The sequence below is a fragment of the Budorcas taxicolor genome, chromosome 4 (assembly GCF_023091745.1).
Source record: "Budorcas taxicolor isolate Tak-1 chromosome 4, Takin1.1, whole genome shotgun sequence".
Lineage (NCBI taxonomy): Eukaryota > Metazoa > Chordata > Mammalia > Artiodactyla > Bovidae > Budorcas > Budorcas taxicolor.
The window spans coordinates 50,955,894-50,975,462 of NC_068913.1; the positions used below are offsets into that span (position 1 = coordinate 50,955,894).

At 41.2% G+C, this 19,569-nt stretch overlaps 1 protein-coding gene and 1 non-coding gene across 2 annotated transcripts in view; one reads left to right on the forward strand and one right to left on the reverse strand.

The window, feature by feature from the left end:
* Positions 1-19,569, reverse strand: part of LAMB1 (laminin subunit beta 1) — a 76,055-nt gene that overhangs the window by 39,239 nt on the left and 17,247 nt on the right. The window contains exons 7-12 of the mRNA XM_052638472.1: positions 15,375-15,577; positions 12,342-12,462; positions 10,395-10,583; positions 9,953-10,132; positions 9,704-9,816; positions 8,261-8,340 (exon numbers count right to left, since the gene is read on the reverse strand). Of these exons, the coding sequence (XP_052494432.1) occupies positions 8,261-8,340; positions 9,704-9,816; positions 9,953-10,132; positions 10,395-10,583; positions 12,342-12,462; positions 15,375-15,577 (886 nt within the window). The remainder of the gene's footprint in view (positions 1-8,260; positions 8,341-9,703; positions 9,817-9,952; positions 10,133-10,394; positions 10,584-12,341; positions 12,463-15,374; positions 15,578-19,569) is intronic.
* On the forward strand, positions 15,668-15,740 carry TRNAS-GGA (transfer RNA serine (anticodon GGA)). The gene has a single exon. It is a non-coding gene; the product is annotated as a tRNA-Ser (tRNA).

The window sequence follows — 19,569 nt, forward strand, 5'->3', positions numbered from 1 at the left end:
ACTGTTCTCAAATGGTGCATTCTGAGGCCTCAATTGCTCTGTACAGGCCTTAGTGCTCTGTACTAAGACATTTATTACTTTCTTTCTTGTTGTACAATTATTGATAGACCTACCCAACCCCTGAGTTGACAGGAAATCCTTAAGGCCTGGACTGTGCCTGACTTACCTCAGTTATGCTGCCCGATCCCCCAGCTGGCCCAGTGCTCAGCATACAGACACAGCCAAACACTGGTTCAAGAAATAAATGCATGAAAGATAGGTGTTCTGAATTTAAAAAAGAAAAATACTATTTAATGGAAACAGTGCTTTTGTGTTATTGGTCATTATTTAGGTAATAAAGGCCTCAACTGTAACATACTCATTTGGTCTTCAGCCTATGTTTGTCTGCCTTTTCCCTGATAACAGGATTTTGTGTACAAGATAAAACTGAATTACACAGAAAGCAAACTTATGCTCACCAAAGGGGAAAGAGGAGGGGAACGATAAATTAGGAGTCTGGGATTGACAGATACACACTGCTGCTGCTGCTAAGTCACTTCAGTTGTGTCCGACTCTGCGTGACCCCATAGGCGGCAGCCCACCAGGCTCCCCGGTCCCTGGGATTTTCCAGGCAAGAACACTGGAGTGGGTTGTCATTTCCTTCTCCAATGCATGAAAGTGAAAAGTGAAAGTGGAGTCGCTCAGTTGTATCCGACTCTCTACTATATATAAAATAGGTAAACAACAAGAACCTATATCACAGGGAACTATATTCACTATCTTGTAATAGCCTATAATGGAAAAGAATCTGAAACAGAATATATATATATATATATATATATATATGGACCATTTTGCAGTACACTTAAAACATTGTAACTCAAATATACTTCAATTAAAAAAACAAAAGAAAAAAAAAAAACCTGAATTACATGTCTCCATCTTTACTTCATTAAAATCAAGATGTGATTTGGAATTGTTACTTTAAATCTATTCCCAGAGAGGAAGAAAGCTTGCTCCAGTTAGGATCTAACCCTCTTTCAACATAATCCAACCAACAACACCCATTTTCCAAAATTCAGGCATCAGACATGACATCATACGGACAAAAGAAAATCCCTTCCTTCCAGCAGATGTTTACTGAGGGAACAAATGTCTCAAACATGAACCACCCAAGAAGAAAACACACAAATCCTTCCTATGCTATCCACCACTAGAGAACAAGCTAATGAAGGTAAGGAAAGAGAGGTGGGCACCCTCCTGAAGTACTTTTATCTGCAGCACAATTCTAAAGAAGAAGCAGCTCCTGAGAACCTGACCTTGTGAAGGGAATTCCCCTCATGCCAGCCCCGCAGCCACACGCCTGTGTCTGTACACTTGAACTCTTGTCGCCAGTAGGTGTGGCTCCCATTCAACACTTACTCCTTTGGTGCCTTACCTGCCCCCACGCAGGTGGCCCTCACCTCCTCAGAGCTTTGCCCTGGTTGCACACCTTCAGTCATGCATGGGGCATTTCCATTCGTCCAGTTGTCACCTCTAATTCATATTGTCCCAAACTATTTGTCACCTCACACACTCATCCAGCTTCAGCTCTGCTATTTCTATCAGCAGATTTAAAATTCCTCTCTGTTGTTGAACAGACGTATGGTTACTGAGGGGAGGTTGGGTGGGGTAGGATGGATTGGGGATTTGCAGTAGTCGATGCAAACTGTTACATGAATGGACTAACAACAAGGTCTTACTGTATAGAAAAGGGAACTAGATTCAATATCCCATGATAAACCATAACGTAAAAGACTGTAGGTGTGTATAACAATCACTTTGCTATACAGCACAAATTAACACAATACTGTAAATCAACTATATTTCAATTAAAAAAAAATTCTGATGTAGGTGAGACATAATCTTCCCTTTCCTTTATCCTTACTACAACACATGTTATTTCAAGATGGTTTTCGACTCAGCCATTTCCTCTTGTCACTGTGGCTACCCTAGTACCCTATGTCATTGTTCCACACCTGTCACTCTATTCACCTCCCAAGTTGACCTCTCCAGCTCCTCTCTCTCCCCTGCCCAGTCCATCATTTTACACAACCAAACCAGTCTTCCCAGAGCCCCACCTTCATCACTTCACAAAAGCCCACAACACAAAACGCTACCACTGTTTCTTCTTCTACCAAGTCATGGTGTCTCTACCTGGCTTCCAGCAGCCTCTATAACCTCTCCTCTGAAAATAACTGCTTTTCCTCCCGGTGCCCGTCCTTGGCTTTAGTAGAGTCACACTCTTCATACTCTTTAATAAATATTTACTGAGTAAATATTAACCCTGGCAGCTGTGCTTCCTGGTGTTGATACTCTCCCCTTTCAGTTCATTGTCAGCTCTCTCTCTTTTTGGCTCACTGAGCAGCATGTGGGATTTAGTTCCCCGAACAGGGATCAAACCGGAGCTCCCTGCTATGGAAGCATGGAGTCTTAACCACTGGACCACCGGGAAAGCCTGTCAATTCTCTTCTGAATGAATCCTTCCTTCCTTGTTAAGTCCATTATTTCCCTCAAAATGCAATGGAGAAAGAAAAAGGGGAGAAAAAAATTGTCCCTGTCCTAAAGAACTTCCATTCTAATTGGTGATATAAACAAAAAAGAGCAATTGACCAATACAGCAAAATAAAATGCAGGAAGTGCCCACCCAGAGCTAAGAGCAAAGACAGTGCTCATCTGAGTGAGGAGCTGAGGGGACACCAGGACAGAGCTGGCCCAGAAAAGACAGAAGGGGAGCCCAGAGGGGTAGTGGGGGAACGGGAGCAGACACGGTCAAGGGCAGAACGGGTCTCAACCACGCCACACTCATCCCATCTGTGCCTTCACTGGAAGCTCAAATATCACCTCCACCAGAGTGGAGACAAAGATTTATTATGTGTCTTGTTCTTTCTCGTGTTCAAGCAAAAATCATTTCCAATAGAAATATACCCTTGGTAATTATACAAGTTCCCTTCACCAATTTATCTGCAACTAGATACAGATGCAATTCATTGGGCCAGTTAGGTAGAATAATGACATAAAACAGAATAAATCAGGGCCTGTGGCAGGCAGAATCATGGCTCCCAAAGATGTCCATGTCCTCACCCCTGGATTCTATGGCGATGTTACCTCATGCGGTGCAAAAGACTTTCCTGATGGGACCAAGCTTAAGGACCTTGAGATGGGAGATTACCCTGGGTTACCCAGGTGGGCCCAAGCGAATCACATGAATCCTTAAAAGCAGAGAAGAAGGTCAGAGCTGTCCCACGAGGAGGATCTGACCCATCGTCACTGGTTGTGAAGGTGAAAGAAAGGGGTCATGAGTCAAGGAACGTGGGCAGCCTCAAGAAGGTGGGAATGGCCCTCAGCTGACAGCCAGCAGGAAAACGGGAACTGCATCCTGCAACCAAGAGGAGCTGAATTCTGCCAACAGTGCAAGTGAGCAGGGAAGAGCCTCCCCAGAGCCTTCAGGTGGAAACACAGACTGTAAGGGCATAAATGTATGTTGCTTTAGCCCACTAAGTGGTGGTGCTAATTTGTTATGGCACCAACAGAAACCTAATAAAGCCCTATGTTTTCCTCAAAAGATAAAGGCCAAGATTATTTCTCAAAAGGCAACCCTCCTACACTGTTGGTAGGAATGGAAATTGGTGCAGCCAGTATGGACAACAGTGTGGAGATTCCTCAGCAAATTATAATAGAGCTGCCACATGATCCAGCAATTCTATTCCTAGGAATATACTTGGACAAACTGTAATTCAAAAAGATACATGCACCTCTATGCTCAGAGCAGCACTATTCATAATAGCCAAGACATGGAAATAACCTAAGTATCTACTGACAGACGAATGAATACAGATGTGGTGTGTATATATACACACACACACACACACACACACATATACACACAGTGGAACACTACTCAGCCATAAAAGCAGTGAAATAACCCCATTTGCAGCAACATGGATAGACCTAGAGATTCCCATACTAAGTGAAGTAGGTCAGACAGAAAGACAAGTATCATATGACGTCACCCATGGAATCTAAAATACGACACAAATGAACCTATCTATGAAACAGAAACAGGTTCTCAGATGTAGAGAGCAGATTTGTGGTTGTCAAGGGAGAGGGTAGCAAGGGGAGGGATGCCTTGGGAGTCTGGGATTAGCAGATGCAAACTATTACATATAAAATGGATAAACAACAAGGTCGTACTGTATCCCAGGGAACTATATTCAGTATCCTGGGATACACCATAATATCCCATAAAAGAAAATATTGTACAGCAGAAATTAATGCAACATTGTAAATCAACTATACTTTAATAAAATAAAAATTTTTTAAAACATCATTTTTCGAAAACACAGATTTCTCATAAATGTAGAAATTAAGGACTAGTAGAAGAAAAACTCATTTAAACAGTGATGAGCAAGGAAAATACTGTGCAATCTCAACCTTACTACTAAGAAGTTAAGCAAAAGAAAAACATTAAAGGACAAAAACCACTCCTCTGTTCAGCACTGAAATCTCCTCCAAAACTCAGATTACAAATAAGAACTGGTTTCACAGTGATGAGCAGTCAGCATTTACATTTTATCCAGAGTAGCTTTTCCATCCCCTCAACCAATCCCCACCCCCAATAGAATACTTTCTTAAAGAGTAGGAGCTGTGTTCTATAACCTCTATGACTGCCAGAGCAATTAACAAAAGGTTAATTAATACATCGGGATCATTCAATACACTGGTGAAAATATCTACTGACTTATGCTCTGGTTTCAGAGTACAATAAATTCCAGTTCTTCATTTACTGAGCACGTATCACTATGCTGGGGACAAAAGGAGATGCAAAAACAAGTAAGACACAATCCCTGATCAAAAAGATCTTCTAAATACAAGCAGCTATAACAAAGCAGAATCAGTGCTAATACAGATGCAGAAGTAACATGTTCTCACACCAGAGGAAGGCTGGGGGACTTAAACCTAGGAAGGAGAGGTCTTCAAAAAAGTGGTGGGCTTCAAGCCAGATACCAAAGTCCTAAACTACACTGATGAAATAATTACAAAGGATGCTGCCAGGATATTTATATTTTTCAGTGTTTTTAAACATTTGCAAGTAGCATTTACTCAGCATGCACTCTTATTTATTCATTAAAGCAGCTTATCTACTAGGCAAAACGTCATTAACCTGGCTTGAGTCACATTATTTAAACGAATCATATCTTACTTTAAAACATTCAAAAGTTGAGACTAGCTGTCAACATAATAGACATGGATTATTACACTTATATTGTTCTACCAAAAGTCATTCGGCTCATTAAACAAAAACATTAAAAAACATTTTTCCACTTCATGACTTTACACTTACTCTGGCCCTGGCCAAAGTAACTAAGGAATGTTTGGGATTGATTTAGAGACTGCCTCTCCCAGGCAGTTTAATTTTTATATCATAAAAATCTTTTGTTTCTCAAATTCTTTGACTCGATCAATGTTTATTCAACATGGGTCTGAGGCAGAGCAAAGTAATATTGTCAGGTGGAAGATATTTGAGTGCTTGTAACAAAACAATTCAGAAAGTGTAACTCTGAGTATCCGCTATGCACTGCGTATTCTAGTAGAATAAGTGCTTTAGAAGGCAGGGCCTCTATCACCCCTGTGAGATTCTTAAAGTCCTTGTAGGGAAAACAGCCTTGAAAAGGATCACTACAGGGACTTTCCTGGTGGTCCGGTGGCTAAGACTCCTCACCCTCAATGCAGGGGGCCTGGGTTCAATCCCTGAGTCAGGGAACTAGATCCCACATGCCACAGCTATGACTTGGTGCAGCCAAATAAATAAATTTTAAAAACGAACAGGTTCACTACAAAATACTGAAGAATCACAAGACTAGAGGCTTTCTTAAGGTTTCTTTTTTCCCCACCAATGATGCCAAAAGATAAGGCAGCTATCTTGTCCATCACCCTAGAAAGATCAAATTACCTGCTTTAAAAGCTTCACTAAAGGATATATGTATAACTGATGCATTTTACAGCAGACACTAACACGACACTGTGAATCAACTATACTCCAATAAAAAAAGACAAAAACAAAACTTGACTGAAATGTGTTGCTTCACAAACTAGCACATTCTGGGTTTTATACAGTTTTGCAGGAGACTGGAAGGGTAGGCCAGGGGCTGTGTGTGGGTGGATTTAGAGACAGGAAGCATGGTGTGGAAGAGACAGACAGAACATCAAGGAACACAGGACATTCCTGAGTTTAGGACATTATTTGGAAAAGTAAGTGCACTGCTTTCCTCTAATTAAGAAGGATTTTCACAGTGATGACAGCTTTGAATTGAGGAATTGGTTACTAAAGGAATGGTTTATCAGCATGTGTTCTGGGAGTCACCAAGGAAAGTCAGAAGTGAGTTCATTAACAGAGGGAGCCAGTTGGTCTCTTTCCGCTTTTATGGAATTATTCTTGCTTCCTCCCCTCTGGAGGTTTTCTAAGAACGGACATTCACCCTGAGTTCTGAGGGCTACGTGCAGTCCTTAGTTTACTACATGATCTGGAACAGAACAGATCAACTACAGAGGCCAAACTGAACATGTTCTTGCTGCCTAAAGTTTCCTTCCTTCCCAAGTAGACTACTACAGTGTTGGGAAAACTTCTTGTTAGAGAGTCAATTTTTGAATCCATGAGGCTTACTCAATGAACTCAGCACATTCTCCCAGGCAAGATTCAAGGCCACAAGGAAACATCTGTCTATCCTCCCAATAGTCACTTACACTATTTTTACCAGATGTTCTGAATCTGATCCAGTAACACACAGAGACCAGAATTCTCTCTGACTCAAAGGTAATAAATCCAACTCCCACAAATTTAACATCTCGCCAAAATGTGTATTTCGATCATTTCAGGGAGAGTATCATATCTCATTGATACAAATAATGCCAACTTATTTAAGTCCCTAAAATTATTGTATGTAATTTTCATTAATGTACTTTAAAGTTGTAAAAAAGAAAAGAAATAGTGAAGAAGAAAATAAAGAGTCCTTATACAAATCAAATGGGACTCCACTTTTTGTTTTTTAGATTGATGAAAAATAAAAGATTTGATGATACCAGCTGCTGGTTGGAGATGGGGGAAAACAGTACTCTGTAACCGGTTGAGAAGAAAACAGATTAGCACCATCTGTCTGGAGAACAACCTGACATCTCCAGTAAAATAGAAAATACACATGTACTTTGACTTAGCTGTTCCATCACTGGGAATCCAATCTATAGACCTGTCTACAAACATTCATCAAGATTATCCATAAGGATATTAACCACAACACTTCTGTTTGGTATGCACCACGTGGCATGTGGGATCTTAGTTCCTAACCAGAGATCAAACCCACACACTCAGCCTTGGAAGCACAGAGCCTTAATCACTGAACCACGAGGGAAGTCTCTACAACATTTAAAATAATAATAATAATAAAATCAATAAGTCATAGCACTATCACATGACAGAATACAAAAAAGGAGATATATTGATGCTGATATGAAAAACAGATCTCTAGATTAAAAAAGCAAGTTGCAGAGTAATGTACATACACATATTAATTTGATTTATAAAAAAAGTTTGTACAACTAAGTAGGAAATCCTGGACAATTTTTATTTCTTTGTACTATCTATTTAAAAAATAACACCCAACATGTTGTTTCAAAAAAAATGAGAGAAAAGAAATTGTCAGTTTTAAGAGGTATTCTGAGCACCATTTTTATTTTCTAGAGACACACAAGGAATTGCTAACAGTGGCACCTTAAGCCAACGGAACTCAGTGGAGAAAAAAGGCAGGATACCTGTATGAGCTGTCTGAATCTTTTTAAGCCATGGGCATGTACTGTGTTTATAATTTAAAAAATATTAAGGGAGTCCCCTGGCGGTCCAGTGGTTAGGACTCAGTATCTTCACTGCTATGGCCTGGGTTCAATCCCAGGTCAGGGAACTAAGATCCCATAAGCTGTGTGGCCAAAAATGAAAAAGAAAAAAAAAAAAAAAGTAAAAAACAGAACAAGTACCACTATTAAAAACCAGGAAGCATAAACAGACTGGAGAAGGCTTCAAAGCTAACTCTTGGAATGAATCTTTAGAACACAGGTAAGAGTGATGATCAGGCATTCAAAGCAAAGGTGAAAGCACGCTGCCTCTCAGGAAAACACTGAGCGTCACCCTGTGCTAGAGGCCACGAGGACCCTGGGGTGACCGAGCGCAGGGTGTCCGAGCAGCTCCACTCACCTGTTGTTCAAGGCTCCCCCAAAGTCACAGTCACAAGGTCGACATCCATCCAAGTCGTTGCTTAAGCCCCAGTGCTCTGGCTGTAGAACAAAAGATTAAACATCTAAAGCGGGGTTCCTGTAAATTACACAATAGACCCAGCAAGAGACAAGTTATGGCGTGTTTGGATGATGTTCCGCCAAACGTTCATTTGCACTGTGAAAGCTGAAAGCCTACACAAGGCATGAGTATTCTAGAATAAAGAACAGCAAGCTGCAGGTCACTGGGGTCAGAGAAGACTGCACATAGCCACATGGCAACCCCAGATCAGAGCAGTTTCTTTGCCCTGCAAATAACCTTCATCCAAAAATTAACATGAGCTGGCAGCATATATGCCGATTTTCTTTAGAATTACTCTGGCCGTAAGTCAGTAATTATGAAAGCAATCACAAGAATGTTTTAAAAGACATAAAATAATTTTTAAAATTACCTTCATAAATATTCTCCAGATCACCATAGTGAACTTTTGGTCTACTTCCTTCCAGATTTTGTTTTTCTTGATGAACTTTTTCCCTACATAATCAAGATACTACTCACATCCTGTGGCTTTTTTTCACACCAGCATAAGCATTTCCTCCTTGTGTTACCATCATTTTCAATAGCAACAAAATATCAGACTGTTTTTTTGTTGCTTAGTTGTTAAGTCCTGTCCAGCTCTTTGCTTCCACATAGACTGTAGTCCACCAGGATTCTCTGTCCATGGGATTTCCCAGGCAAGAATACTGGAGTGGGTTGCCATTTCTTCCTCCAAGGGATCTTACCAACCCAGGGATCAAACTGGTGTCTCCTGCACTGGCAGGTGGATTTCTTTTTTTACTGCTGTGCCAGCAGGGAAACTATCACACTGTATAGAAACCCCCAAATTTATTTAAATATTTTTCCTACTGTTACTTCCAAGTGTTTTTTGCTATTAATAAAAGATGCTATGTGTCTTCTAGTGAATTCATCTTTGACCAATTTTCTGATTATTTCATGAGGATAGATCCCCAGATGTGGAATTACTGGGTCAAAGGGTATGCACATTTCTACAGGCAATGGATACACATCTCCAAAATACTTTTTGCAAAGTATGAGCCAATCTGTATTTTCATCACCAGTACCCGAGTACCAGCCACTCATTATGACTTCACTTATTAGTTGGCATTACCATTAAAAAAAACTTGTTAGTTTTGTCTGTAAAAACAGTACTTCACTCTGGTTTTATTTTACAGTTCTAGTAGTAATGGTGAATATCTTGACAAAATTATTCATTAGTAATTTATCTCTTGTGAATTGTCTACTAGTGGCTTTTATGATTTACATAAAAGGGTGATGGCAGAACCTACAAAACAACTGTGAAAATCATTCTCTCCTGGAACACTATATTCACAAACCACCCATCCCATGTAGTTAGGATTTACCTACCAGACATTGGTCACAATGCTGTCCTGTCACCAGACGCTTACAGTAGCAGTAACCAGTCTCAGAATCACAAGGATTCCCGCCAGGAATCGTTCCCAGAGGATTGCAAGCACAAGCTTCATTAAAGATAAAATGAAGCAAAGAAACACAAGCCAAGTGAGTCTGTAGTCATCAACACGATAAAGAATTGCCAGGTAAAATGGGGATTATGTGCACATGAGAACTCCCAAACTTTTTAACACAATTGCTTACATTTACAACCAAATGGATCTTCAGCGCTTAAACCATAGAAGCCTTCTTTGCAGATGTCACAATGTTCTCCTTCCACGTATAATTTACAACGACACTGACCAGCAATGAGACCGACAGAAAAGTCCGTGTAGCTGTCACAGATTCCCCCGTTCTGAGAACCAGCTGGGTCACATGTACATTCTAAGGAGGAGAAGCACCAGGTAACACAATGTATGTGTCTGCAGAAATACCTATGTTCCCTTCATCCCTCCAAATTTCACAAAAATAGACTAAAGCCTGGATTACCAACTAAGTTCCACTCCCAGCATCCTATATAGCGGCTAAAATAAGGCTAGGTCTGAGTCCTGAGAGGAGGATGGTTACTACTCGACTATTCAAGCTGAAAGGTGACCCAAACAGCCCCCCCTCTCTGCCCGCCCCATCGTGACCTTCTCCCACGTACGTTCACACAGACTAGGATCTCGGATGTCTCTCTCCGGGTGCTGGTAGTAAAACGGTTTGCACTGCTCACAATTGCGCCCCATTGTGTTGTGCTGACAGTCATCACACACCCCTCCGCTGACGTTGCCAGTGGCCAAGTAGACTGCCATGTCGAAGTGGCATGAGCTGGAGTGTTCATTGCAGTTACACTCTGCAAAACAAAACCTACGTCAGGAAAAATCTTTTCAATCTACTTACCAGGGGAGGAGAAGGGGACGACAGAGGATGAGACGGTTGGATGGCATCACTGACTCAATGGACATGAGTTTGAGCAAACTCCGGGAGACAGTGAAGGACAGGGAAGCCCACGCTGTAGTTCACAGGGTCGCCAAGAGTCAGGTACAACCAAGGGACTGAACAAGAAAAACCAGTGGAGGCTGGGATTGGTGGGAAGGAAGCTCATTTTGGAAACTGGGGATGAAGCTCAGGCAAAACGGCAACTAAGAAGGCACTGGCGGTGGAAAAAACACATCTGCTTATGACATCAGTTGAAATCCTAAATCATGCTGGAAACCTTCCAAGTGTGACCTTTATGGAATAACCTCATTTGCCCTCTTTGGAAGAGAATGGGCTATAAAAAGTGTAAAAGCTCTGAGGGAAGTCCCCTCGCAGGCTCACCCACAGGAAGGCTGTGCTGCACGGAGGACACGTTTGGGTCGTGTGCAGAGTGGGACGGGAATACATCACTCCAGAGGGTTTTCTAGGCGCTATGTTCCTGGGGAAGCCTGTCTGGGCTCTTGGCTTTGAGGAACATGGTATGAAGGCTGGGTTCTCTTCTTCCCCATTCCTACCACCACCCTAGGCCAGGCTCTATGAATCAGACCCTTAACAGCCATCAAGCCGGTCTTCTTGGGTTAGTCTGTTTCTCCTGTAGCCTCTTTGGCAGAGTCCTCTTGGTCCAACCCAGCTTTAACCATCTCCCTCTCATGCTCAACTATCCTCATCGACTCCTCTTATCTTCTCACAAGGAAGCTTAACTCAATTGGATTCTCAAAGGGCTCTGCAACTGGTCTTATCAATCTTACAGGGAGGGACTGTGTCATCCTGCCTTGGATGCATTGGTTTAGTTAAACCCTGGAATCACAGCATCATGAATTAAACCACAATATCATGAGAATGTCCTTGGAGCCTTGTGCTTTGTTCTCCTTATCTGAACTCCCTTCCACCTTCCCCCTGCTTTCCTCTCTTTACCTAAACAATCCTAACTACTTGCTAGGGCCCAACTGATTGTCCTTACTAACAAAAGGACACTGACCACTCCAGCCCTCACTGGTTTCTGAGCTCCTAGAACTGTCCTCAGAGGGGTCAGAGGCAGGCATGCTTGCAGGGATAATCATCTTTCAGCATCACTGTGTGAGGTGGGGAGGGTGGTGGTTTTCAAACTTCCCCTCTGCCCAGAGAATAGCACCAGGAGGGATGGTGGATGGATGGATGGAAGGAGGCCACAGGCTGCACCTGGGTTGGCACAGAATAAGGCTGACAAGTACTCCATCTCTCTTAGACCTTATGCATCCACCACACCATCGTTTTCATTCATTTTTCTCTCAGTCATCTGGCCTTAAAAAAAATGCAGTGTTACAGGTGGCACACAACGTCTGCCAAACACATGGGTGCTGCTTAATAAATGCTAATTGATTAATCTGAGTGGATAATGGCTTCCTAGGAGTATTAGGGTAAGGCTGGGAAAAGGGTAGTAACTTTTCTTCCTTTTGCAAAATAGTGTACTATTATAGCACGTCTACTCAGAAAATGGATCCTGGGGTCTGAATTGATTCTAAACATGCCTTTGCCTAAGACTTACTTCTTTTTTTCTTGTTGTTTTGGTACCGCTGCATATCTTACAGGACTTTAGTTTCCCAACCAGGGACTTTCACCACCCTTGGCAGTGAATTCCCCGCCTGAGACTTACTTTTACAGGCATTGCTGTTTCGACCTTCAGCGGGTCTCCAAGGTAAATCATGGTAGAAATCCATGCACTGTTCACAGTTTAAGCCCTTGGTGTTATGCCTGCACATGCAGTGTCCGTGAACCTTGAAAGTTACAAAAATAGGAAAGAGTCAAGTAAGAGATATACTAATGGCCAGACCTTCCCCACAAGCAGTGGAAAATATCATACTCATAAATATCATACCTTTTTCATACTCATCTCTACCTCACTACAATGAGGCTTTCTTTGTTTTTATTTTCTAATTTTCTGTTTCAGTTTTAATTTTTTTCCCCCTTATTTTTTGGCTGCATGAGGCATGCGGAATCTTAGTTTCCAGACCAGGGACCAAACTCATGTCCCCTGCAGCGAAAGAATGGAGTCGTAACCACTGAACAATCAGGGAAAGTCCTGCTTTGTTTTTATTTTGTCCCTTCCCACTGTGAGTCCTGTCTTGATGGCTTTAATTCCCATCTCTAGGAACAGTTTCTACTGTATAATAGGTACTCAATAAATATTTCTATTGAAGTATTGATCTAAAAAAACACAGAAGAGCAAAATTAGCCATTTAAGAATTTTTTAAGTTTTAAAAAAATTAGTATAATAGAAATCAACAAAAGTTACAGTGGAGAACTAAATGTGTATACATCACTGGGAGCAATTTAATTTCCTGCAACTGTTACCCCACACCATACAAAAGACAGGTTTTCTCTGCTTACTTTGCTTGGTTTTTGACTTCTGGCTCAGCACTTAAAAAACATTTTTTCAACCCAAAATGAGATTTTAAGAATTAATCAGTTGCCATATTTACATTTTCAAGGAAAAAAATATAAAACATCAGAAAAAGAAGCAGAGTATTTTTTTTGAGGAAGGGCCCACAATGTGTTCTTTTGCACACACCACCTGTCACACTCGAGCCCCTAAGGCACATCAATGATAAATCAATACTTCTCACCCAGCAAATATGCATGTACACCCATCCCTCACCTAACACTAGTTTTTACAGAATGGAATTCAGAAACAAGACAGACAGGTCCACCCTGAACTCACCTTGACAGGAGTGTGATTAGAAGACTAAAATCCTCTAATTACAAGGTAGTTTCACACAGACTGAAAAACAGTCCCAAAGCCCACACCACAGGACTCCAGAGCATCTGAATCAAGATGTACCATTAGATGCACGGTAGTGACAGGACTGGAGAAGGCAATGGCACCCACTCCAGTACTCTTGCCTGGAGAATCCCAGGGACGGGGGAGCCTGGTGGGCTGCAGTCCATGGGGTCTCTAGGAGTCAGACAGGACTGAGCGACTTCACTTTCACTTTTCACTTTCATGCATTGGAGAAGGAAATGGCAACCCACTCTAGTGTTCTTGCCTGGAGAATCCCAGGGACGGGGGAGCCTGGTGGGCTGCCGTCTATGGGGTCGCACAGAGTCGGACACAACTGAAATGACTTAGCAGCAGCAGTGACAGGACTACAAGAGGTTAGCTACACACAGGATTTGTTACACTGAGAAGTAATTATCATCTACCTGGCACTCTCTGTAAGATGGAACAATAAGATTAGAAGGACCTATTCTCCCTTTAGGCTCTGTTAAAAATTTAACTTTCTCTGTGCAATAAAGGTTCAAACTAGAGGAAAGGGAAGGCAGAAGTTTTAGACAATTGAACACACTCATTCCTGCATCTTCACCTTTTTAAGTGAGGACTAACACTCTTTGAAAAGGTCAACAGCAACTAAGCAAGGCACACCTTACATCTAGAAGTGAGGCCCATGGTCCAGTGGAGGCCCTGGTGCACAGTCAGGAGAGCGAGATGTGAATTTCCATTTGCCATGTACTTACTCAAGGCCCTTTGGCGAAAGACTGAAACTCTGGTCTCTTCTAACAGGAATTATCAATTCATTTAGAAACTGGAAAAACACCCTAACTTTATCCATCTGGCAAGTATCCAAGTCCCCCCTTTTAAAATTACATAATTTGAAAACTCAGAGAAAAACAATTATAATATATTAATGCATATATGTGGAATCCAGAAAAATAGTATAGGTAATCTTATTTGCAAAACAGAAATAGAGGCAGAGGACAAAGGTATGGAAACCAGGGAGGAGTGGTAGGATGAATTGGGAGGTTGGGATTGATATATACACACTACTGACCCTATGTATGGAACAGATAACTAAGGAGAACCTACTGGATAGCAGAGGGAACTCTACTCAGTGCTCTGTGGTGACCAAAATGGGAAGGAAATCCAAAAATGAGGGGAAATATACACACACACACACACACACACACACACACACACACACACGGAGGGCATACCAACCCACTCTAGTATTCTTGCCTAGAGAATTCCACAGACAGAGGATCACATGGGGTCACAAAGAATCTGACACAACTGAAACACCTTAGCGCACACGCACGTGTGTATATATATACACATGTAGTTGATGCACTTTGCTGCACAGTAGAACATTGAAAAGCAAGTAAACGCCGATTAAAACTAATTTTAAAAATTTGAAAACACAACATAAAAGTGGGAAAAGAATGAAACTTGAAGATCGAGATACAAAGTCCACTGACTCCTAAATGGTATCCCATGGTTCTAGGTTCAAATTTCCAGTTTCTCTGGGCTGGTGTCAATTTATGGTTTCTGGCATGAAGGCTGGAATGCTTGTGGTTTTTAATCTTCCCTCAAGATGGGACTGTCAGTTGAGAAAAGTTTTTAATCCTTGTTGTATAAAATGTCTACCATAGAGGCAGCCTGCAGCCACAATTTTCAAAAATTAATTCAGTGTTTGTGAAACGAGTAGTCCTCACATTCTTGCAGTCCAAGAAAATCAGCAAACGGAAAATGAAAAAAATCAACCACTGGAATGGTACAAAAGGCTATTAAATTTAAAGGGAAGTCTGGACAAACTCAAAACTCAAAATAAAAAGGCTTACGCTAAGACTAGCTTCAGTTTGCTTTTAAGAATCACCTGTACAAAGGAGAAGGCTGCCTGGAGCATGTACTTACCATTCCTTCTACTTCTTCATTGACTCCATCCACCGGGGCACACTCGCTGGCGTGGCCATAGCAGAAGCAGTTTCCTCGAACCACCATATCGTAAACCGCGTAATAATACTTTTCTCTGATTTCCATTCTGGAATCCAAAAGGTTATCTCCCAAAGTATGTAGTTTCACAAACTTGATCCTCAAGTTGGTAATTTTTAAGAGATCTATGAAGGTCACCAAGAAGATGAAAAGTTTGATCAAAGAAACAAGACTTTGTTTACAATTAAGACAACACCTTTCTTCTTTATGGGGCTTCCCTGGTGGCTCAGAGGTTAAAGCGTCTGCCTGGAATGCAGGAGACCCGGGTTCGATCCCTGAGTCGGGAAGATCCCCTGGAGAAGGAAATGGCAGCCCACTCCAGTACTCTTGCCTGGAGAATCCCATGGAGGGAGGAGCCTGGTAGGCTACTAGTCCATGGGGTTGCAAAGAGTCGGACACGACTGAGCGACTTCACTTTCACTTTCATTTTCTTCTTTATAGAAACACATGACAAATAAAAATAGCTTATGTAAAGTTTACTTCCGTTTCATGATCTAGATGCATGTAATAATAAAGTTTAGCCTAAGTGACAGTCTCTGGAAGAAAGGTTACTCCCTTCTCATCACCATTTAACAAGAACATCTATTCTGTGATGGATTTGTTGGCAGACTGATGTTGTAGAAAGAAGTGTGAAAGTAGAGAAATTTAAGAATGCAGTTGCATGCTTGCCAGAAGCCACTGGCACACAGTACTCTAAACTACTGCAATACCATCTGGTTCCCACAGCAATTAGTGTTAGTCTCAAAATCAGAAAATTCCATTTAGGTGGGAAAGAATTTATCAAAGCACCCTAATTGTCATTATTATTGTAAGATAGTTAGAAAACATGTTTGTGTTTATTTCTGGAAGAAAAAAATGCTACCTGAAATTTCCCACCAATCAGATGAAACACAAGTTACTAAAATCGATTTGACATGATAAGATAACCATAATCAAGGGACTGACTATCTCAAACAAGTTTTGAAGCACCATTACAATCCACAACTTTTTTGGTCCTTGTTTTACAATACAATTTACCAATATAATTACGAGCCTGACACGACTGAGGTGACTTAGCAGCAGCAGCATGAAGATAAAGGAGTTTAGTATTGGGATGTTGGGGCAGACTACTTTCCTAAATAGAGGTTCTTGTAGAGAAATGTCTCTTATTTGAACTTTCCTTCCTTTTCCTGGATTTATAGACCAATGCTTATTACAGAAGCAGGGCAGTCAATTACATTCTCTAGTAACTTGATAAACCAACAGTCATATAGCCTTCTCCATCAGTATTTTCATTAATCACTAAGTTGCTAAACATGAATTACTAAGACAGTCTACCTGCCCTCCCCTTTTAGCTCCATAGCCTGAAACTGCTTCTAAGCTTTCCTTTCATTTCTGTCGATGGATTCTTACAATTTACAACACAGGACAATGGGGCATTAGCCCAATACATCAGATACTTTCAAAGTCTAGATACAATTTTAAATACTTACAACGTATGCACAGTGTACAATGAAGACTATAGAAATAGCTGTGGGTTGAAAGAGAAAGTCTATGAAGCCATGCATTCAACTTAGGCTCTTTGTAAAAGCAAAAACTAAACAGAGAAATTGTGGTACTACTTCGCTGAATGGAATTTCTGAATGCCAGCATTTTCTCCTGCACAGAATGAGCACAAGTGCCTATTGACAAGAGGCCAAAAAACAAACTTGAAGAGCAGCTGGAGTATTTAGAAACCCTTGAGCTGATCTCTGTGGAAGTCCTCAGAAGAGCAACTGTGCTCCCTTCGAGCTCTCCTGCCATATTTAACGACATCTAAGCCTCAAATTGACTGCTGTTTTAAGAGGCACAATCACTTTTGAAGTGAGTCTTAGAGGACTCAAACAATAGGGACAGCTAAAGAGATATTGTTCCCTTGATCACAAAGTAAATCCAAAGCGTGATCTGTTACAATGGATGCTTGTTTAATATAGAAATAGGTTTTCTGATGCCATTGAACAGCCAAACACAATAGAATTCTAATGGCAGCACATTCCCCGAGTAAAACAAGTATCGCCCAAAAGGAACAAACTTAGAGTCCTTTGAAAGACCCAGGAGGTGTTGGTCAAGGAACTTCTTCAGACACTTCTCGCAACTGGATTTTGATACCAGGGAGCACAGGTCTCCCAGAGCACTTAGAAATGACACAAGGCTGAATGTGCCATTAAATATTTGATATTACACTAAGTGACAGGATATCATTTATATGTGGAAACTAATTTTAAAAACTGATCCAAATGAACTTATTTACAAAACAGAAAGATTTATAGATTTTGAAAACAAACTTATGGTTATCAAAGGGAAACATGGCGGGGCGGGGGGAAGGAGAGCTAAATCAGGAGCTTGGGATTAACATGCACACACTGCTGTATGTAAGACAGATAACCAACAAGGACTTATTGTATATAGCAGAAGGAACTCTACTCAATATTCTGGGATAACCTATATGAGAAAACAATCTGGAAAATAATGAATATATGTATAACTGAAACACTTTGCTGTACACCTGAAACTAATACAACATGGTAAACCAACTGTACTCCAATAAAAAAATTTTTTAAATAAAATTTAAAAATGTAAAAAATGTGTTTGACGATAGGATGAATAAATTCTGGACCAGAGATGATCTGGGCCACTTGTAAAATTAATTTGAGTGGGGAAACAGTACTTTCTTGGCAATCTTCCCTGGAGTCCTTCAATTCTACTCTTTCATGCAGTGAGTTGGGGGGTAAGGGTGTGTGTGTGTGTCATGGGGCCTTGGTTCAAATTAGGGGAAGACCAGCAAGACCCTGCCCCACCTCTGCTCAACTGACTGCACCTGAGCAGCTGGAGAGAGGGAGCCTCCCCTTCGCTCGGAGGTGTGGGACCCAGTCTAGAAAAGGTCTGAGTGACAGCTGAAGGCAGCATCAAGAGCGGCAACAGCTTCACGGATCCAGCACTTTCTATGTGTCATTTATATTTACTAACTCATTTTCCTTCCACAGCAACCATAAGGTCAATATCACTATCTCCATTTACAGATGAAAAAATAAAGACTAAGAAAAGTTTTACATAAATTCCTTACCTAAGATCACAGAATACACTGGAGCTAGAACTTAAACCCAGCTCTGTCGGACTCCAAAGCCCATTCTTTTAATTAGTGCATTCTGCCTCCCAAGAAGATAAAAATGTATTTTTGTAAAGACATAAGCATGGTTACTGAACAATGGCAAGCCCTCTGAACTGAGAGTCATAACAAGAACGTTTAGGATCCGACATTAAATAGCCAAGTCACTTTACGCGTATTAGTCCAACCCTCTGAGCCTCAGTTGAGTCATCTGGAAAATGGAACTACAACCCTCATTGAGCATATTGAGCAAGGTTGAGACTTATGATTTCCCCCAGGATTCTTTCTTTTCTTCTTCCTCTGACAATAAGAGCCCTGGCCACACAGCCACCGGCTAGAGAGATTTCCCAGCATCTCCTGCAGTGTAGCCAGGGGACTACTTTGCCCAATGGCGTGTGAATGGATGTGATGTATGGCTTCTAAGCCACTTGCCTTTCACTTGCCCCTCTTACAGGTTGGTACAAGGACAAGGTGGGGTTTATCCAAGTCTGACCATGTGGACACAGACTATAAGCCAGAGGGAACTTGGGAACCTGGGTGATCTAATGGCTAGAAGTGCCAGATTTAGCAATAAAAATACAAGGTGCTCAGTTACATTTGAATTTCAGATAAACAACTAATCATTTTGGTACAAATATGAACCAAATATCACATAAGACATGGTTTTCCTCACCCACAAATATTGCATGAAATATGCTCACACTAGTCACATATATTACAGGGGATATAGTTATGCTAAAAAATAATTTATCGTTTGCCTGAAAATTCATACTGAACAGGGTTTCAGCCTGTATTTTATCTGGTAAGACTGCTTGCTTGTGGCAGGTGAACAGTACTTTATCTGGAAATCCCTCTGGGTGATTCTGTGAGAGAGAAATAAACTTTTTTGTTTGAGACACTGCATTTTGGGGGGACACTTTATTAGCAACATCCTAAAAGTGAAAGTGAAAATCACTCAGTCGTGTTCAACTCTTTGCAACCCTATGGACTATA